Consider the following 22,522-nt stretch of genomic DNA (forward strand, 5'->3'; position numbering starts at 1 on the left):
GTGACCTGAGCTGAAATCAAGAGTCAGACACTTAACCAACTGAGCCACACATTTGCCCCAAAATTCTTTTAGAAGCACAGTAATCAAAATCAGAAAATTTAACATTGATATGCTATTATTTCATCTATAGTCCATATTCAAATTTTGCCAATTGTCCCAGTAGTGTCCTTTATTGCAACTTTTTTTTTTTTTTTTTTTTTTGGTCCAGGATATAATCCTTGATTATGCATTACATTTAGTTGCCATGTGTACTAGTCTCCTTTAATCTGGAAGTTTCTCAGTCTTTCTTTTATGGCATCAACAGTTTTCAAGAATACCAGCTAGAGTTGGGGCTATCTGATGTTTCCCCATGAGCAGATTCAGGTTATGCATTTTTGGCAGGCATACACTGTCTAAGTGATGATGTATTCTTTTCAGTGCATTATATCATAAGGTAACTGATGTTTTCATCAATTGGTTAAGATTGTGTCTGCTAGGTTTTCCCTTTAAAATTTTTACAAAGTTACAACTTTTCCTTTTGTGATTAAGTAATTTTCAAATTAAGGAAAGATATTTTGAGACTATTAAAAAGTTACAATTTTCCTTTTCTAATTAAGTTAATTTACAAATTAAGGACAGATATTTTGAGACTATGCAAATATCCTTCTGCTCATCAAACTTTCACCACTAGTTTTAGCATCCACCGATGATTTTTGATGGGATCAATTAACCCCATGGCACCAAATAGTGCCTTTTTCAATTCCACCATTCTTTGGAAATTTAGTGATTTTCTATATTCTACTGTATGGACATATTTTATTCAATGGATTATGTTTTACTGTCATTGTTTATTTTGATTGTCTCAGATTTGGCAGTGGGAGCCCCTTCAAACTAGTACCCGTGCCCTTTAATTTTTTTTTTTTTTTTTACAATTTTATTTTTAAGTAATCTCTACACCCAATTTTGGGCTTGAACTCACAACCCCAAGATCAAAAGTCACATGCTCCACTGACTGAGCCAGCCAGGTACCCACCCTTTATTTTACTTACTTTCTTGCACAAATATCCCAGGCTCATCTTTTACTTTCCCTGCTTGCCTTGGAATCAATCATTTGTCCAAAGATTCTAGTATGTTTTAGTAGGAAACCTGAGTAGCTTATTTTTTTTTTAAGTTTATTTATTTATTTTGAGACAGAGAGAGAGGGAGAGAGATTAAGAGAATCCCAAACAGACTCTGCACTGTCAGTGCAAAGCCCAACGCGGGGCTCAAAATCATGAACTGTGAGATCATGACCTGAACCAAAAACAAGAGTTGGACGCTCAACCAACTGAGCCACCCTGGTGCCCCCTGAGTAGCTTTTTAAACTAAAAACCCCTTGACATGGTTATAGAATCAGAGGATACGTAAGTGAAATATTGTAATTAGACTAGCTTAAGGGAAACCTAAAAATTCTGAAAGATAAATTGAGACAGTCCTAAATTATATAGGACAGGTGTGAAATATAATGAGATTTATTTTGTGATTGAACAAACCTTTAAATACAAAAACACACTCTTAAGGAAAATCTCCTAATTTTGTTCAAGATATGTTTCCAAAAAACATTTCATTTCTTTTTTGTTGTTGTTGTTTATTTGAGAGACAGAGAGTGAGCAGGGGACAAACAGAGAGAGAGGGAGAGAGAGAGAATCCCAAGCAGGCTCCACACTCAGCACAGAGCCTGATGTGGGGCTTGATCCCACAATCTCAATATCACGACCTGAGCCCACATTAAGAGTTGGTCGTTCAGGGGCACCTGGCTGGCTCAGTCGGTTAAGCATCCGACTTCAGCTCAGGTCATGATCTCACAGTTCGTGAGTTCGAGCCCCCCGTTGGGCTCTGTGCTGACAGCCCGGAGCCTGGAGCCTGCTTCGGATTCTGTGTCTCCCTCTCTCTCTGCTCCTCCCCCGCTCATGCTCTGTCTGTCTCTCCGTCAAAAATAAATAAAAACATTAAAAAAAAAAAAAAGAGTTGGTCGTTCAACTGACTGAGCCACCCAGACACCCCTCATTTCTATTATTTCTATAATTAACATGAAATAAGATTATAGACAGTTTATATAAAGCTTAATAACACATTTCTAGGATATGGCAGAATGAGTAACAAAACTATAGGAGAGCTACTTAACTAGGATGTATTGAATCTACTATACTTCTTCCTCCCAAGGTAGTCTCTTTGGTTTCAGTAGTCAACCATAATTGTGAGAAAATTATGTTATTTGCTATAGCCAGATGCTAACCTCTGATACACAAAGGCAGATGAAAATCAGGAAATATAAATGATACTCATAAATCAATATCAATTAGCTAATGCAGGCCACAAAGCATCTATGTAATGAATTTGGAAAATTATTTGACCTAAAAACTTATTTTAGAATAATACTTTATAGAAGACAATTTTAATACCTACTAATGAAAGTAATTTTAAAAATGGAAGTTGCCTATGAAAGAAGGTAAAAAAAATAACAGTAATGCATAAAAAATTAATTTATAAAATCAAGACAAATGTTCAGTAGTCTTTCTGTAATGTGCTTTCACTATCATCTTGAACTTAGTTTTGATTGTTATTAACTTTTTCAAAGTATCAGTATACTCACAAGCCATTCATTCATGCATGCAAAAATATTTTAATGAATGCCTACTATTTGCTAGGCCTACACTACATGCTGGAGGTGTAGCATTGAGGGGAAAAAAAAGCCCCCAAATTCTTTACTTCTGTGAGGTTGCATTCTAATCAGAAAAAGAGACAATAAACAAATATATAATTATCATACATGTAATATGACAGAAGATAGTAAATATTACAGAGAAAAAACAAGGGAGGGGTTGTTTTTAACTTTAAGGAGAGTAGTGAGGAAAGGTGTCACTGCAGAGGTGGTATTTGAAAAAGCTATGGAATGAGGCATGAATTTGTATGTCATCCTTATGCTGGAGCCAAGTTTTGCATCACACCAGCATTAATTCCAATGTGTACTGAAGCAAATGCATAAACAATTAAGAATGAGTGAAGGATCATATAAAAGATGCTCAAATGACTAATAATCAGGAAAATATAAATTAAAACAAGATATCAATTTACACCTGTAAAATTGAACAAAAACTAAGTAACATATCAAGTTTTGACAAAAATGTGGTCAAACAGGACCTCACTCTAATACATCAGTTGTGACGGCATAAATTGGTATAACCCCTTTGGAGCTCAAGTTAAACTCCTGTGAAGCTGAAACAATGCATAATCTCATAATGTAGTAATTTAACTTCTAAGTGTCTACTCTAGAGAAACTCTCCATCATGGACACAAGTAGACATCCACAAGAATATTCACTGAAAGTCTATTTGTAATAATGAAAAAATGGGAGTCTGACTCACAGTGGGTATGGATAAATAAGTTTTGGTTTATTTGCTGGAATATTACAAAGCAGATAAGAATTAAAGAAAAAATAAAGCATGCTCATTATAAATTTTCATTCTTTTATTTTACTTTTTTAATGTTTATTTTTGAGAGAGAGAAAGACAGAGCCTGAGTAGGGGAGGGGCAGAGAGAGGAGACAGAGAATACAAAGCAGGCTCCAGGCTTTGAGCTGTCAGTACAGAGCCTGACAAGAAGCTTGAACTCACAAACCATGAGATCACGACCCCAGCTGAAGTCAGGCGCTTAACTGACTGAGCCACCCAGGTGCCCCAATATAAATTTTTACAAAATAAACTGAATCAGGTGATTTTAATGAATATACCACAAAAACATGATGTTGAGTAAAAAAATATATATATATGTTGAGAATGCATGATCAATAGTTAAAGTACAAAACCATACATGGGAATGAGCACACCATCCTCAGCATGGTAGAGATTCCCTTAGGTCTCCATGGGGCTCATAGAGGCAAATGGGAAAGAGAAGAATTTGGAATTACACCTAAATTCCACTTTAACACCTACTGGCTGTGTGACTTTGGGCAAGTTACCTTTCTGAGAGTCAATTTGTAAAATGGGAATGACAATATTGTAGCTACATGCAGTTGTTAAAAGTCCTTAATGAGATAAAAGAGGTAAACTTCCTAGCATAGTGCCTGGCATAAAATAAGGGCTCCAAAATATTGGTTCCCTTCCCTTTTGCTTCCAGATCTAAAATAGTAGCTTTACCCTCAACACTTAGAGTACAGAAAGATAAATTCAAGATTCAACTGGCTAAAAAAAGGAGATTCAACTTGCTGGGTTCATAATCATGTGATCATGGATTAAAGGTGAATTCCTCTACAAATCATTAAAAGTATTTATCAATATCAAAAACACATAGGTCATATGTTCTTCTTCTTAAAATAAAATGGATCTTAATGTTCCCTTATGACCATCAATCTTTGTTTCAGACAAGAAAACAACAGGACAAGGGCTGAAAATAACAGCCAATTCTAATAGTAAAGTCATTTTGAAATACCATCCTGAAATAAGTCAGGTAGAGAAAGACAGATACCATATGTTTTCACTCATATGTGGATTCTGAGAAACTTAACAGAAGACCCTGGGGGAGGGGAAGGGAGAAAAAAAAATGTTACAGAGAGGGAAGGAGGCAAACCATAAGAGACTCTTAAATACTGAGAACAAACTGAGGGTTGATGGGGGGTGGGGGAGAGGGGAAAGTGGGTGATGGGCATTGAGGAGGGCACCTGTTGGGATGAGCACCGGGTGTTGTATGGAAACCAATTTGACAATAAATTATATATTTAAAAAATGTGATTTTGGGGCGCCTAGGTGGGTCAGTCAGTTAAGTGGCCGACTTCGGCTCAGGTCATGATCTCACAGTCCATGAGTTCGAGCCCCGCGTCGGGCTCTGTGCTGATAGCTCAGAGCCTGGAGGCTGGTTCTGTTTCTGTGTCTCCCTCTCTCTCTGCCCCTCCCCCATTCACACTTTGTCTCTGCCTTTCAAAAATGAATAAATGTTAAAAAAATTTTAATTAAAAAAAATGTGATTTAAATAAATAAAGTAAAAAAAAAAAAAGAAATAGCATCCTGCTTCAAGTATAACAGAGGTAGTTATTGAGGCTCAGGAGGATTTCTGCCTACATACCATATTATCTTTCTCCTGATCCTGCTTCTTCAGGTAACTTAATACAGACATTGTGTCTTTCTCCATTTTATACTGCTGTTTCTTTAACTCCTCATTACTTTTTGCCAGTCTCCGCGAAGTATCACGATACTCAATCCTCGAGAGTTCTGTGACTTCCAGCCTGGCCTCCCAGAGGGAGGCACTGGCCTTGGCTCTGTCCACTGCAGATTCATCAGATTTTATTATCTTCCTGCGTGGGAAGAGGACATTGAGAGCATATAACAATTACTCTACTATATTAGAACTATACCTTTCTCTTTATTACTTTTTGTTTTGCTTGGCATTGCCTGGCACATATAAGCAAATATTGTTGGATAAATGAGTTAATAGGAAATACACATTTGCTTGATAAGGGAGTTAATTGGGTGACTCTTCTTGGAAGAGGGGAGCTTTGGAACATAACTCTGAGAGACTGAAAAAACAAAGAAGAAAGACATAGTAAGTCAAATTCATTTCATCTTCCACATCTTTTCATTTACTTAAAAAAAATTTTTTAAGTTTATTTATTTATTTATTTTGAGAGAGACAGAGACAGTGTGAGTGGGGGAGGAGCAGAGAGAGGGTGGGAGAACTCATGAACTGTGAGATCTTGACCTGAGCCAAAACCAAGAATCAGTTGCTTAACTGACTGAACCACCCAGGTGCCCCTTACTCCTTTTTCTCATATTTGAACGGTCTTTTCTATTCCTACTCACCCAGTTTTAGACCTTGATTCTTGTACTGCAAATCCATTACCTTAGTTCCCCTTCTTTATGATGATACATGCATAGTGTAACTATAACTCTAAGTCCCTTGTTCTTTAATCTTCCACCCACCCCAAACCTAGTTTTGGTTGAGTTGTAGGTTTTTTTTGGGGGGGGGGGATTTTCTGGCTAGGCCTTTGACAAAAGATCAAGTCACTTGAACAAGTATGTTAAATACTTTTATCAGCTGGTGCCACATGCACCAGGCTTCAAGGATGGTTGAGAAACCATAATCGTTATACAGAGGTAAAGAGGAAATTAAAAAATAATAATAATAAAGTATGGCTTCAAGATTAAGGTGATTAATCTATGCCTTCAAAGATTAGAGAGTTTTTCAAAGTAAAGATTTGTTGTACAAGGAATAACAAAACAATATTCCTTATATATAGTAGGCACTGGATATATAAATATTCAGATAATAAGTAAGACTTCACCTGGGGGCGCCTGGGTGGCTTGGTCAGTTAAGCATCAGACTCCTGATTTCAGCTCAGATCATGATCTCAAGGTTCATGGTTTCAAGCCCTGCATTGGGTGCTGCTCTGACCAAGTGCAGAGCCTGCTTGAGATTCTCTCACCCCCTCTTTACCCTTCCCCCACTTGTGTGTGTACTCACACGTGCTCTCTCAAGATAAACTTAAAAAAAAAAAGACTTCAGTATTTGAACTCTAAATATTTTCATATATAGGTATATGTGGACCTTTCTATACTATCACCCTCCATCCCCAACCCCCTACTCCTGGTTCTCCATTCTTTTCCAGTCCCACTGTTCTCTCCAAATTAAGGCCAGCCCCACCTCCAACTCCCTAGCTTGTTACAGCTTTGACCTCCCTTTCCAACATGATTTAGGCAGTAGGGATAGATTGCCTTGCTATAATCATCCAGTTGCTTCCTGAAGGTTATCAGGTCTAAGCTGCACAGAGCAGTTGATGCAGATAGGATTTCTCATAAGAGAATCACTAATACTGACTGTAAAAACAAAGCAGTATTTCTCAAATTGAGTCATGGAAAAATCCAAGGAATAAGAGGTCTGTTACCCTCAATGTTTCTCATTGCTGAAAGATGTACTGTAGACGCATGGTCAAAAATAGAAAACATATGTTAGTGAGTTCCAAGAATTTGAGAATGCGATAAGCCCTTGGCATTTTTATTTATTAAAAATCTTTTTTGTAATGTTTATTTTATTTTTGAGCGAGAGAGACAGAGCGCAAGAGGGGGAGAGGCATAGAGAGAGGCGGACACAGACTCTGAAGCAGGCTCCAGCCTCTGAGCCGTCAGCAAACAGCCCAATGCAGGGCTTGAACTCCCAGACTGCAAGATCATGACCTGAGTGGAAGTTGGACGCTTAACCAACTGAACCACCCAGGCGTCCCTATTTTTTTTTTAATTTTTAAATTTTGTTTGAGAGAGAGCACGCGTGCATGTGAGCAGGGGAGAGGGGCAGAGGGACAGAATCTTAAGCAGGCTTGATGCTCAGCATGGAGCCTGACATGGGGCTGGATCCTATGACCCTGGGATCATGACCTGAGCCGAAATCAAAAGTTGACTCTCAACCAACTGAGCCACCCAGGCGTCCCATCCCTTGGCACTTTTTTTAAAAAGCACTAGACTGTGCAATTATGTGAAAAAGAAAAAAATAACACTGCAGAAGAATACTTATATTAATACATGGAGTGGGGGAGCTACAAGTAAATATGTACTGTGGGCTATCATTTTATAAAGAAGAAAAAGAATATCCCAAAGGATATTAGTGGTTATCTTCGGATACTGGGGTTACAAGTGATTTTTGTTTTCTGCCTTGACTACCCACATTACCTAAACTTTCTGTACTGAGTACACATAAACTTTACAAGTTTGGGGGATTCCCTTATGGTCCCATACATAGTGATGCTAGACACCATGTATGATTCCAATGAAACAGGAGAGTCACTCAACAGATCTAGTGGCAATCCAGCAGCAACTCCAAGCCTGCTAGAGCAATACCTACTTCAGGCATTCTGATCAGTTTGGGGAAATCTGAACAATTACCCAATTTGGTCAAATCTTTTAGGTTTTCCTTTGAACCAAAAGGAATCCTTCAAAAGCCCCAAGGAACTACTTCAATCACTCAGAGATTCTCTAGATGTTCAAGATATTCTCAACAACAAAGCAGAGATCTCTCAGGCTAGGGGCAAGACAAAACACAAAAACAAAAACACACACACAGAAAACAAACCCAGAGCATAGCTCCCATGGAAAAAAGAAAAGATTCAAGTTGCAGTATACACAAGCAGACACCTTAACTTTTTTTATTTAACAAATAATAAGCATCCACTATGTTTTAGACTTTTTGCTAGGAGCTGGAGATATGGTGAATAATGCTAAGTGCCTATTCTAGAGAAGCTTATAGTCTTTCATTTTTCATTTCATTTATTTATTTATTGTGAGAGAGAGAGAAAGTGTGAGAAGGGCAGGGGCAGAGACAGAGGGAGAGAGAACCCCAAGCAGGCTCTGCACTGTCAGCACAGAGCCTGATGTGGGGCTCGAACTCACAAACCATGAGATCATGACCTGAGCCAAAGTCAGATGCTTAACTGACTGAGCCACCCAGGCGTCCCAAGAGAAGCTTATAGGCTTGAGCAGGGCTTCCTAGTCGTGGCACTACCGACATCCTAAGCCAAATGATTCTTTGTTTGGGGTGCAGGTGGGAGTTGGCCTGGGCACTGCAGGATGTTTAACAGTATCCTTGATCTCTACCCACTGGATGCCGGTAGCACACATCCCTAGATGTGACAACCAAAAATGTCTCTAGATAGTGCCAAATGTCCCCTGGGAGCCAAAATCACCCCCAGTTGAGAACCACTGTTTTAAAGCAATACAGTCTGATAGAAGTTTCCGTCGTGATGGAAATGTACTATACCTAGGCGGTCCAAAACAGTCACCAGTAGCCTACTGAGCATATGAAATGTAGCCAATACAATTAAGGATCTGAAGTTTTAATTTTAATTAATTTTAGTTTAGTAGCCACAAATGGCTGATCACTACCCTATTGGACAGCGCTGTTCTAGAGGACCTTCAATATACCAAGAAATGTTGGGGCGCCTGGGTGGCGCAGTCGGTTGGGCGTCCGACTTCAGCCAGGTCACGATCTCGCAGTCCGTGAGTTTGAGCCCCGCGTCGGGCTCTGGGCTGATGGCTCAGAGCCTGGAGCCTGTTTCCGATTCTGTGTCTCCCTCTCTCTCTGCCCCTTCCCCGTTCATGCTCTGTCTCTCTCTGTCCCAAAAATAAATAAACGTTGGAAAAAAAAATTTTTTTTAAAAAAAATACACCAAGAAATGTTATTCTGAAGTTTGACCTTCACTTCTAGTGTCAGAACCAATCCTTCCTCCTCATTCCCATATCTTTTTCTCTCCACTAGCACCCACCTAGTTCATTTGGTCTTCTACTCTATTCTTTGGGAATGTATCTGCTTCCACCGTTAACGTATTACTCATAGGCAGGGGCTGTGTCTAAATTATTCAGGGTCCCAAATCTCACATTCCATTGTCTAGGTTGGAGCAGTATGGTTTGGCATGCATTTGGGGAATTTCTGAACAATGCGGGCTGTCTTTTTCAGAAGCGGGGAGAGCAAGAGGACGGCAGTTAGCCAGCTGGCCAGCCCCAGCGTGCAGGCGGCTCCCAGCTCCGAATCATCGGAGGGTAGGCCCAGGGAGACAGGAACCCCGGGTGGCCTCTCCTTACTTCTTGTCTTTGCCTTTGTTCTTGCCTTTCTTTTTGTCCTTTCCCTTAGACGGCATCTCGGCTTCACCAGGGACCCTACTGTAACCGACGTTTCTCTGCCACCGCCCGGCCCGCTCCGTTTCTAAGGAAACCAGCACGCCAAGCGGGTAACGTTCCGCCGCAGCCGTTGCCAGTGCGCGCGGAGAGCGCACGCGCCCGTGACGTAGCCCCGACGCCGCCGCCGCAAACGGGCCCCGTCTGCGGGCCGGGCGCGGGGGGGGGGGCGGGGCGGAGGTCGTGTGGAGGGCGGGCGGCCGCGCCGAGTGGCGCGCGCGCGCGCGGTGAGTGTGCGGGCCGCAGAGGCGCTAGAGTCGGCCCCGGGACGGGGCTGGGTGGCCTAGTGGGGGCTCGAAGCGGGCCCGTCCGGGGCAGCGGCGTGGCGTCCTGCAGGCCGGGCGTTTCCGGCGGCGCGACGGTCGTTGCGCCCTCACCTCAGGAGGCTTGCTTCCCTGCGGGCCTGGCTTCCCCGCCGCGGTGGTCGGAGCGCCACCCCGCGCCGGCTTTACAGCGTTTCGCGTCCTGCAGGCGCGTCCGCCCCTTGCCTCACACCACAGCCAGCGTGGCTGCAGCCGCCTGCGCCGCCTCAGCCTCTCCCGAAGCTGCCCTGACTCTCGGTTTCCTTATCCCACTCCTGGCTTCTAACTCTGGCTAATTATGTAAGGGACGGCGCATCCGGCGGACTTCCGAGGCCAAACACATTTCGATGAGGCCGTTGAGGACTTTTCCCAGGGCGGTGGTTGGGAGTGAGGCTGGCATAGTGCTGTCACCTGGGGTGGGAGAGGCTCCGGCGAGGAGAAAAGTGCTGTCAGCTGGGGTGGGAGAGGCGGCGGGGCCACGAGGAGAGCTCGGGGGGCAGGCCCTCCGCCCCATTCCGTTCCATGTGCCCGAGGCTGCCCACCCAGAACATCCCGATTCCTTTTTTGCTGATGCTTGACTCGTCCGCAGCCCCGTTTTCTGCAGGTTGCCTAAAGTTGGAACCTCTTGCCTTTTGGTGTTTTTTTCTCCTGGGCACACGAGTGAAAAGGAGTACTCAAAAATATTGTTCTCCTTTTTCAGAGGACCTTTGTAATTATGCCTTCATTCAGTGAGAGTTAGTCTTTGAGGACGATCGGAACTCTGGGTGCCAAGACAACGGTTAGGAAATTTGCAGAAGCTCTGCTCTGCGTCATTCTTCATTTCAAATTGAATTTAAAGTTTCTTTTAAGACTTCTTTCTACATCTTCCCTCTCCATTTCTTTAGGGAGAACTTAATCCCTACACCTCTTCCAGGGGTCTTTGGCCTAATGTCCCCCTCCTTTTTTTTTTTTCCCTCTCTCTTTGATTGTGTAGTTTGTTTTTGAATTGTGTGGATAGAGGGAACATGCTGATTTGCAATAAGCGCTAAAAATCTTTTAAGAATTTTTTTTTTAATGTTTTTATTTTTGAGAGAGACAAGAGTGTGAGCGGGGAGGGGCAGAGAGAGAGGGAGACAATCCGAGGCAGGCTCCAGGCTCTGAGCTATCAGCACAGAGCCCAATGGGCGGGGGGAGAGGCGGGCTCAAACTCAAACTGTGAGATACGACCTGAGCTAAAGTCAGATGCTTAATCGACTGAGCCACCCAGGCGCCCCGAAAATCTTTTTAGACCTACTGTGTGTTAACATGATCTTAGCTTTCTCTCTCTTTTTTTTTTTTTTTTTGTGTGTTTTTGAGTATACTTGACTCGCAGTGCTACATTAGTTTCAGGTGATTCACTTTCTCTAGGCGTTATGCTCACCACAAATGTAGCTACCATAAGTCACTATGGTGCTATTACGGTATCATTGACTATATTTCCTACGCCTTAACCTATTCCCTAAGTCCCTTTTATTCCCATGATTTATTCATTGCATAACTGGAAGCCTGCGTCTCCCACTCCCCTTCACTTGTTTTGCCCAACCCTCCACCCCCTGCCCTTTGGTAGCTTACTGTATTTCTGGTGCATTTTCTGTTTGTATGCCTCACTCTGATGGGTCCTTGGTGGAATCACCATGCATTGAAGGGGTTTCCTCTGATATGGAATTCATAAAGTTATGATGAGTTTTTGTCTAAGGTTCTGAAGATGTACCCTATTGATAACTGGCAGAAAACAGAGGTTAGGGCATCTTCTATCACGGGCTGTATATTTGGAATTCATTCTAAAAATTGGTTACTGTACAATACGCAAGTCAGTCCAAGACTTTCCTTGTTTGAACACAGGCCTATAGACTCATTTATAAAATGACAATTTGATTGTAATGAGATTTCTTGATAGACACTTTAATTGCATGCACTTTGTAGTTATTTAATCATACATTTTTATTGACCATAAGTTTGATTTGTAGTTAAAACTGTTGTGATATGAATATGGCTAAGAGAAAGGCCTATATTTATACTATAGTAGAAGTGGGTCTAGAGTCTTCAGACTTCTGAACCTCCGCATTCTCTGCCAAAGAACTTGATGTTATTCAGTCATCTATTAGTAAGAAACATCTGACGATACAGATAGTAGAGTAGGAAGTTGCTATTTAGCAATTAATGTGGTAGTATTCCATAATTTCTGGTAGGTTTACTGTGAAGTTTCAGGATTATCTTGCTGAATAAATTTTCTTTGTTTTTAGAATACTAATGCTTTTAAAACTTGGAATAGTCCACTTAATGTTTTGTTGATTTGGCTTTACAATTCTTTTTTCCCCCAGTTTGCGTAGTACCTACTCAACATAGAAGTGTGGAGTGTCTTGGCTGAATCCTCATGCAGACAAGATCATTATGGTCCTAGTAGGTAGGACAAGTATCCTGATAGAAGGTAACATCTCTGCTATCTTAAAGCTGTAAATGTACTTCTTAGACTTCTGGGTGGTTTTTGTTGTTTTTCTTTCTGAATTGGACTCTCTGTCTTTACCAAATGATAACTTTTATCTTGTTGATGGTAATATCAAGTGTGGAGTTGTTAAAAAAAAAAAAAAGCCAAATAACATAGGACTATGTATCAGAATATATGGTATTTCTGATTTTTTCTTCTAGTAGTTCCCAAATAGGATTTACTCTGTAAAGTCATCTGTGGCTTTATTCTGGCTTAACCTGAAGACCCTAGTTTATACGCCTAATTCATCCTTGAAATCACATGATAGCAGATGTGACTCTAGGTGGAAGTGAGTAGGTGAACAAACAGCTTTTGATTTTGTTTTCACTTAGCATTTAGAATCATGCGTAAATATATTATCCAAACTATGTCTGAAGTGACTGACGAGTATTTCTGAATATCATGGGGAGTGACTTACTTTCATCTTTTTTATTGCACGTTGTACAAATACAGAATTCTATTAAATAGGTATTATATTGTGATGTGGACTAGTTCACATCCTTGCAGGGGATAAGGAATCCTTGAGATCAAATATTTACTGTTACCAATTTTGAAATCTGTGTTTTTTTTGTTGTTTTTTTTTACCATTGACTTCTATTTTTATACAAAATGTGTTGCTACAGAATTATTACCACTGGCAATTTATTTGCAAAATATCCAATTTTTATTGTCCATTCTGACAAAGCCATTACACAGGACTAAAAGTTCTCTAAGAAAAATAATACACCAAAATTTCAGGCTCACTTATCTGTACTTTGATTTCATGGATCTGTTAGATGTTCATTTAAGAAACGTTTAGTGACGACACCTGGGTGGCTAAGTCCATTAAGCATCTGACTTCAGCTCAGGTCATGATCTCATAGTTTGTGGGTTTGAGTCCTGCATTGGGCTCTGTGCTAACAGCTCACAGCCTGGAGCCTGCTTTGGATTCTGTGTCGCCCTCTCCCTCCTGCTTGTGCGCTCTCTCTCTCTCAAAAATAAACAAACATTAAAAAAAAAAAGAGGGGCACCTGACTGGCTCAATCGGTTAAGTGTCTGACTTTGGCTCAGGTCATGGTGTCACAGTTTGTGAGTTCGAGGCCCATGTCGGGCTCTGTGCTGACAGCTCAGGGCCTGGAGCCTGCTTCGGATTCTGTGTCTCCCTCTCTCTCTGCTCTTCCCCTGCTCACATGGTGTCTCTCTCTCAAAAATAAATAAAGAGGGTGATGGGCATTGAGGAGGGCACCTGTTGCGATGAGCACTGGCTGTTGTATGGAAACCAATTTGACCATAAATTTCATATTAAAAAAAAATAAAGATTAAAAATTTTTTTTTAAAAAGAAAGAAACATTTAGGGAGGAGGTGCCTCACTGGCTCAGTCAATAGAGCATGTAACTCTTGGTCTCAATGTTGTAAGTTTGAGCCCCACATTGGATGTAGAGCTAACTTAAAAATAAAATCCTAAAGAAAGAGAAATGTTTAATGAGTACCAACTTGTATACCATGCTACCTGATAGCTTGAGGGCTACAAGCCTTCAGGTGGCTTACAGTCAGGTGTATAAAGTAGTGACCTGAACAGTGATCTCCAAGAGTGTATAAAGTAGTGACCCAAACAGTGATCTCCGAGAGTACAAAACTTCACTGGCACCTATATACAAACAGTTAACAATAAAACAAAACAAAACAAAAACAAACAAAAAACCACCAAGCAGTGATGGATAAGGGGAACGTGGCATGGACAATAAGTGCTGTAGGAATTTGGTGGTATGGAAGATTGTCATATTCAGAGAAAGTTTGCAGAAGGAGGTGGGCTGAAAAGAAGAGGGAAGGCTTTCTGGAAAGGTAGAATCATGTGAGCAAAATTCAGTGTGTATTAGAGACAATGAAATGTTTAACTAGAGCAGTGGTTCCCAAAGTGTGGTCCGTGGACAAGTAGCATCAGCATCACCTGGGAACTTGTTACAGATTAGAAATGGAAGTTCTCAGGCCATACTTGAGACATGCTGAATCAGAATGGGCAGTGAGGCCCACCAGTCTGTGTTTTAACAAACCCTCCAGGTGATTCTGATACAGCCTAAAGTTTGAAAACTGCTAGACTAGAGCAGAGGGTTCTTATATGAAAATAGTGGGCAAAAGACTTTGGTAAGTTAGCCTGGGATTCACAGTGATGGACTTCAAATGTTAGGGAGTTTGTCCTTTATCCTACAGAGCAGAGTCACCAACTTGTAACTTGACGGCTGGATTTGGCTCATAGATGTGCTTTGCCTGGCCTGCACAGTGGCTTTTGGGTTTTTTAAATTTTTAAATGGAATTAGTTGTCACTATTTAAAAACCAAATTCTACAAAGAAATCTGTTTCAGCTTATCTTGAAAAATCAGAAGACCTGGAAGTACTGGACCTATCTTTCATTGTGGCAGCAATTTGTGGCAGCAGCAAGCAGCTGCCAGCGTAGGTAGGATATGTACTCTCTAGTTTGTCATTGTCCCCACCATTTCTTGTTGGTTTGCAACTGTACTCAATTTCCTGCTTGGCCCCAGTAAGTATTTAGGTATTTGAGTTTGTGCCTTCTGTAATACATAATGGGAAATTAATGAAAGTTTTAAAGAGAGTGAGGAGGGGAGCCTGGGTGGCTCAGTCAGTTGAGCATCTGACTCTTGATGTCAGCTCAGGTCATGATCACAGGGTTGTGGGATTGAGTCCCAAGTTGGGCTTCACACTGAACATGGAACCTGCTTAAGTTTCTCTCTCTCTCTCTCTCTCTCTCCTCCTCCTCCTCCTCCTCCTCCTCCTCTTCCCTGCTCATGCACTCTTTCTCTAAAAATAAAAAATAAAAAAGAAAATGAGGTGATTTATGTATTGTGATACTATGTATTCACTCAACAAACATTGGTTAGTTAAACATATATGCCAGGTTGGATAGTGTTCAAAGTTCAATGAATTCCTGACATGCTGTGGGTTAAAATCTAGTGGGAAGATGATGAAAACATTTTAGGAAAACATTGGCATATATTTGAGAACAGAGACATCGGTGATTGGAAGACGATTTAAGAAGCTGTAATAGTCCAAGTCTGAAGTAATAAAGGCCAGAATTTAGATATTAACAGGAGGACTAGGAGGTAAACAAGAGAAAAAGATGAGAAAGATACTGCAAAGGAAAAACCACCACTTCTTGATGATAGTTGGAATATAGAAGGTATAAGAGAGAAGAATTCAAAGATGATGAGGATTTTGAGTTGTGAATTAGGAAATCTGTGATGTCACTAACAGAAAAGGAAATAAGAGTGTCTATTTAACCCTCTCTATGTATATGGTACAAGGGTGCCAAGGAATGGGGGCATTTGGAGATGCCAGTTTGAAGTGTCTCTTGTTTTGAGTTTAGTGTATTGACATACACACAATATTAAGTGTTTTTAAAAGGAAAACTTAATTGAAATGTCAAGATTGCATGTTTAAACTCTTTTTTTTATGTTTATTTTTGGGAGAGCGCAAGTGGGGAAGGGACAGAGAGAGGGGGACAGAGAATCTGAAGTGGGCTCTACACTGACAGGCTGACAGCAGTAAGCCCGACGTGGGGCTTGAACCCACGAACCACAAGATCATGTCCTGAGCCAAAGTCAGATGCTCAACCAACTGAGCCACCCAGGAGCCCCAAGATTGCATGCTTAGAAGTAGATACCACTCATTCCATCCTTGGATTCCAAGAGCATACTGGGGGAAGTTTTTAAGTTATAGTCAACAAAATGTATGAAGACCTTTCTTAAAAACGTTTTGTTTTGGGGGCCCTATATTTTCAACCTTGTTTGAATCCTCTCTTGAATGTATAATTTTCAGATTTATGTTGCATAGGTAAGTTTCTCTTTCTGGAAGAATGGAAGATACTTTATAAATTCAAAGCTTAAATATGTATTCTGAGTATCAGTACTACCCTTCAGAGTTTAAATCGTAATTGGCTGTGTACCCATGAGATATACCAAGAATGAAGTGTAATAACTGTTGCTCCACTAAAATAGTAACTAGTAGCCAGTGTTTTTCCTCTTATGATCTTATATTTGGTTCTATCTGCCTTTTTTTTTTTTTTAAGTAATCTATGCCCAATGTGGGGCTTGAGCTCATGACTCTGAGATCAAGACTTGCATGCTTTACTGCCTGAGCAAGCCAGGCACCTCCCATATGCTTTTTTAAAAAAAGTTTTTACTGGGGCAGCTGGGTGGTTGGTAAGTTAAGCACCTGACTCTTGATATTGGCTTAGGTCATGATCTTGCTGTCCTGGGATGGAGCCACATCTCAGGCTCCAAGAATTGAGTGTTAGAACCTGCTTGGGATTCTTTCTCTCCCTCTCTCTCTCTCTGCTTGTCCCCTGCTCACATGTGCTTGTGAGCTCTCTCTCTCTCAAAATAAATAAACACTAAAAGTTTTTTAAAAATAAAAAGTTTTTATTGTGGTAAAATATATTACATAAAAATTGCCATTTTAACCATTCTAAGTGTTCAATTCAGTGATATTATCTTCACAGTGTTTTATAATCGTCACTGCTGTCTTATTTCCAAAACTCTGTCATCACCCTAAACAGAAACTCTGGACTTGTTAAGCAGTAACTCCATTCTCCCCTCCCCTCAATCCCTGATAACCTCTAATCTAATTTCTGTCTGTCTGAATTTACCTCGTCTAGATATTTTGTATAATTGGAATCATATACGTCTTTTTGTATCTGGCTTCTTTCACTTAGCATAATGTTTTTAAGATTCATTCATATTTGTAGCATGAATCAGAATTTCATTCTTGGCTTTTTTTATAAGTTTATTTAAGTAATCTCTACACCCAGTGTGGGGCTCGAACTCATAACCCCGAGATCAAGAGTCGCATGCTTTTCTGACTGAGCCAGCCAGGTGCCCCATTCCTTCCCATTCCTTCTTACAGATAAATAAAATTTTACTGGATATATGGTCATGTTTTATTTACATATCTATTGATGGACACTTGGATTGTTTCCACCTCTGGTGGTTGTGAATAATGCTCTAGGAACATTGGTGTAGAAATAATTGAGTCCCTATCTTCAATTCTTGTGGATATGTACCTCGGACCAGGATTGGCTTGGTCCCTTGTAACCATGTACTCATACATGGATAGTAAGTGGCTGCTCTTGATCACACTGTGGAACGCACAACTTGTTTTGTTTTTTAAACCTTTATTTTTTTGTTTATAATTTATTTATAATAAATACAAATATAAATATTTTATTTATTTATTTATTTATTTATTTATTTATTTATTTATTTATTTATTTATTTTGAGAGAGACAGAACAATGCAAGTGTGGGAAGGGCAGAGAGAGAGGGAGAGAGAGAGTCCCAAGCACCTCTGCACTGCCAGCACAGAGCCTGATGCAGAGCTTGAACCCACGAAACTGAGATCATGACCTGTGCCAAAACCAAGAGTTGACACTTAACTGACAGAGCCACCCAGGCACTCCATACAACTTCTTACTTGAATTCTTTACAGCCAAAAAAAAGACTCGACAAAGTGCAAAGCTAGATTTTATCCACTATTTTTATGGATTAGCTCCTTAGTCACTGCCTCCCATACATTTACACACATACATTTATACAAAAATATACACTACCTTTTAGAGGGAGTGTGACTTGCCTCCCTTGGCTGTTGCTGATTTTATAAACAAGTGACTTTATAAGAGTGGCTGTGGTTGTAGTTTGAATAAGAAGAAAGTATGGAAGAGGAGAAAGAGCCCAAGAGTACTAAACTGCAAGTCAGGTGATGAGTATGGTGATCTGGTTTCCAAAGACTGAATAGTTGGAAACAAGTATGGAAAGGGATAATTGCATCAAAAATAAGCATGCTGATGAGAGAAAAGAGAACTTTGCTCTTATGATTATCCACGTCCATCTTCTACAGGTTGAAAAAATGGCACATTAGTTGAAGGAAACAAGGGAATGTCCAGAAGAAGAAGAAGAAAATATTGGTAAGTAGCCAATATAAAGTAATACCCCACTTTTTCATAGGTCAGATTTCTGTACATTCTGCTTTCTGTTCCTAGCTGAGAGCTTACAGTAAATGGAAAGGGATCCATGAGCCACTAAAGCGCTGTCACAAAGTCTATTCTTTTGTCACAAACCCTTATTCTTTTAGGCCCTCATTTGCATAAGTTGACATAAAAGTCTAATAATTATGGCTTTCTGATTTACATCCCCATGATTTTAAAGATTTTAAAATATTACATGATGACAGTTTATTGAAGGAATCAGGCCCATGGCAACACTAATCAGTGATAACATAGCATCATGTCCAGGGAAACTAGCTCAAAAAGCATAGCATTCTGGGACTGTTTGGTGGCAGAAAGGCAAACAATCCTATAGAACTCTAGCACCTAGAGGCATCCCAAGTTTACAGAAAAATATAACTGCTGATGATAATCATGACCCTAAATCATAAGTCACTTGAGAAATATTTGTAGCAGAGGCACCTTCGTGACTCAGTCGATTAAGTGGTGGACTCTTGATATCAGCTTAGGTCATGATCTCGTGGTTCGTGAGATCGAGCCCCACATGGGGATGGGGCTTCATGCTGACAGTGCTCAGAGACTGCTTCTGATTCTCTGTCTCTCTTGCCCCTCCCCCACTCACACTTGCTCTCTCTCAAAACATAAAAAAATTTTAGAAAAATATTGGTAGCAAACATTTTTAAAATAAAAATGTTACTTAAAGGCGAAGCATCTCAGACACATTTAGAAGAAATGTATTTATGTGGAAGTGCTCTTCCTTGCTTTATATATAAGGTATCCTTTAATATTTCAGTCTTTCTCATTTTTTTCATTTTGATTTAATGTTTTTAAAGCAGTAGCTATTTTTCATTTGATAATAAGAAAGGGAAAATAGGTTTTCACGTCTCTTCCCACAAATTCCAGTGTAAACAGTGACAAAGGGCACTGATCCTTGAAGATACTCTTCTGCACATAAGTGCCTCCCACAATGGATAGGAGTTCAAAGGCAGAGATAGTTATTTCCTTAGGTTTTCAATATATTTGCTCATTGGGACAATATTAACCCTCTCCTGACTGGTAGTATCTTCCTATCTAAAGGTTTTTCACTTTAATGAATGGGTAAGAAAAGGCCTTGTGACTTGTGAAGAAAGAGGCAGCAAGAGCAACAGCTTTCCCCATGCAGTGATTATCGTAGCTCAGTCAAGCCTGAAACAATGAAGAATGAAGTCAGGCACTGCCTGATCTCATTTTGGTATAACACCCAAATGGTTTCATTGTATAGAATGGGCCTGTTTGACACTTGTCTAATAAAGTTAGACAAGTTTTGAATAAAATGTTTTGAATAAAACATTTTTGAATAAAATGTTTTGAATAAAATGGAATAAAATACAGAAAGAAGTGATGTTTATAGGAAAAAATTTTATATTTGTTGGTAACTACCAATGTATCAATTTTAATTTATTCATTGGGAGTGTTTGATCCTAGGGTTGGAGAGACCTTAAAAGATCTCATTCAACGCCCCCTTCTGATCTGTGAATCCACCTGGGACAGTGTGGTCAGATTTGAGCTGAGCCCTTGGGGCAAGACTCCTCTCCTCTGTCAGCACAACTCCTATGTTGGAAAATTCCTCCTGTCCAATCTCTCCTCTTGTAGTTTCCATGCTCTTATTATGGTTTATTATTATGTTATACAGGTCTTTTTGGCAGGGATCTAATATAATTTGATTATTTAATAACTTTTTTATTTTGTTGATACTTGAAAAATGCTTGTTACAGAATTTTTCAGTGGATTTTGTATCTGTGCCAGTTGTTAGTCTTATCCCTTTCTACCAAATATCTCCTCAGTACCTAAGTATTAATGCTACTATTGTCTGATTAGAAATTTTCTTTCTGTATATAGCATGAAGAAGTTTGTTATAAATATTTTTAAATGTTTACATTTAAACAATATAAGTTAATATAAATATTTTCACTTTATACCTTCCTTGATTTAGTATTTCATTTCACTGTTAGGTTTAGTATTCAGTTATTAATGGATACCTATAATTTTAACAAATATAGTGACTTGTTTACTTTTTTCCTACTCTTTCCTAAATATATTTGACTTTTTTGAAGTATTTAAATTCCTTTCACCCTTAGGAACAAGCAGGATGTTTGTATGAGTTGTAGTTTTTCTGACTTTAATGATGTTAAGTAAAATATTGGGACTATAACAGAAACAATGGAAAGCATCAAGTGGTGGGATGTGATATTTTCAGAGAAACTAAAAGTCCATTATTGTTTTTAATTTTTTTTTTTTTTTTAAATTTTTTTTTCAACGTTTATTTATTTTTGGGACAGAGAGAGACAGAGCATGAACGGGGGAGGGGCAGAGAGAGAGGGAGACACAGAATCGGAAACAGGCTCCAGGCTCCGAGCCATCAGCCCAGAGCCTGACGCGGGGCTCGAACTCACGGACCGCGAGATCGTGACCTGGCTGAAGTCGGACGCTTAACCGACTGCGCCACCCAGGCGCCCCTGTTTTTAATTTTTAAGAGTTCATATCATTGAGGGACGCCTGGGTGACTCAGTTAAGTGTCTGACTCTTGATTTTGGCTCAGGATGTGATTTCATGGTTTGTGAGATCGAGCCCCATGTTGGGCTCTGTGCTTACAGCATGGAGCCTGCTTGGGATTCTCTCTCTCCCTCTCTCTGTCTCTGCCCCTCCCCCACTTGTACGCCCTCTATCAGAAATAAATAAACGTTTAAAAAAGAAATGGAGCGCCTGGGTGGCTCAGTCAGTCTTATAAGCATCAACTTTGGCTCAGGTCATGATCTCATGGTTTGGGGGTTTGAGCCCCACACCAGGCTCACTGCTGTCAGGGCAGAGCCCACTTTGCACCCTCTGTCCCCTTCTCTTTCTGCCCCTCCTCCTGCTCCGCTCATGCTCTGTCTCTCTCAAAAATAAACATTAAAAAAAAAAAAATGAGGCAAGGCACCTGGGTGGCTATCAGTTAAGCATTATACTCTTGATTTTGGCTCCGGTCATGATCTCCTGGTTCGTGAAATTGAGCCCCGCATTGGACTCTGTACTGTCAGTGTGGAACCTGCTTGGGATTCTCTCTCTCCTTCTCTCTTTGCCCTTCCAGCATGTGCTCTGTCCTTCTCTCTCAAAATAAGTAAACATTTTTACAAATTTTAAAAAAGAAGAGTTAATATTATTGGAATAACATGTGGTTTTCCAAACAAGAAGTGTATAAGGTCAGGGCGCCTGGGTGGCTCAGTCAATTAAGCATCCAACTTCAGCTCAGGTCATGATCCTGTGGTTTGTGGATTGGAGCCCTGCGTTGGGCCCTGTGCTGACAGCTCAGAGCCTGGAGCCTGCTTCAGAGTCTGTATCTCCCTCTCTCTCTGCCCCTCCCCCGCTCAAACTGTGTCTCTCTCACTCTCAAAAATAAATAAACATTAAAAAAATGTTTTTAAAGTGTGTAAGCTCTGTTGATAGAAATATGTATAAGTGAGGAAAAAAAGCTGAATGCAAAATATTACGCAAATACTGGTTATAACTTGCAGTAGCCTCCAAGATGGCCCCCAATGATTCTCACCTGCTAGTATTCATGCCCATCCTCTCATACATTTCTTTTTTTATTATTTTAATTTTTTATTTTTTTAAATTTACATCCAAATTAGTTAGCATATAGTGAAACAATGATTTCAGGAGTAGATTCCTTAATGCCCCTTACCCATTGAGCCCATCCCCCCTCCCACAACCCCTCCAGTAACCCTCAGTTTGTTCTCCATATTTATGAGTCTCTTCTGTTTTGTCCCCCTCCCTGTTTTATATTATTTTGTTTCCCTTCCCTTAGGTTCATCTGTTTTGTTTCTTAAAGTCCTCATATGAGTGAAGTCATATGATTTTTGTCTTTCTCTGACTGACTAATTTCACTTAACATAATACCCTCCAGTTCCATCCATGTAGTTGCAAATGGCAAGATTTCATTCTTTTTGATTGCCGAGCAATACTCCGTTGTATATATATATATATACCACATCTTCTTTATCCATTCATCCATCAGTGGACATTTGGGCTCTTTCCATACT

The 22,522-nt window shown here is 40.2% G+C and overlaps 2 protein-coding genes across 3 annotated transcripts in view; one reads left to right on the forward strand and one right to left on the reverse strand.

Moving 5' to 3' along the window:
* Positions 1-9,631, reverse strand: part of BBOF1 (basal body orientation factor 1) — a 57,902-nt gene extending 48,271 nt beyond the window's left edge. Inside the window, exons 1-2 of the mRNA XM_047079369.1 lie at positions 9,576-9,631; positions 5,077-5,305 (exon numbers count right to left, since the gene is read on the reverse strand). Coding sequence (XP_046935325.1) covers positions 5,077-5,305; positions 9,576-9,631 — 285 coding nt within the window. The remainder of the gene's footprint in view (positions 1-5,076; positions 5,306-9,575) is intronic.
* Positions 9,632-12,035: 2,404 nt separating this feature from the next.
* Positions 12,036-22,522, forward strand: part of ENTPD5 (ectonucleoside triphosphate diphosphohydrolase 5 (inactive)) — a 46,361-nt gene continuing 35,874 nt past the window's right edge. For both annotated transcript variants that reach the window (XM_047079370.1, XM_047079371.1), the window contains exons 1-2: positions 12,036-12,416; positions 18,359-18,425. The gene's annotated coding sequence lies outside the window, so the exon portion shown is untranslated. The remainder of the gene's footprint in view (positions 12,417-18,358; positions 18,426-22,522) is intronic.

Source organism: Lynx rufus, unplaced genomic scaffold (genome assembly GCF_022079265.1).
Source record: "Lynx rufus isolate CCGP_SWC_20201006 ecotype Redwood Valley unplaced genomic scaffold, mLynRuf1.p SCAF_17, whole genome shotgun sequence".
Classification (NCBI taxonomy): Eukaryota; Metazoa; Chordata; class Mammalia; order Carnivora; family Felidae; genus Lynx; species Lynx rufus.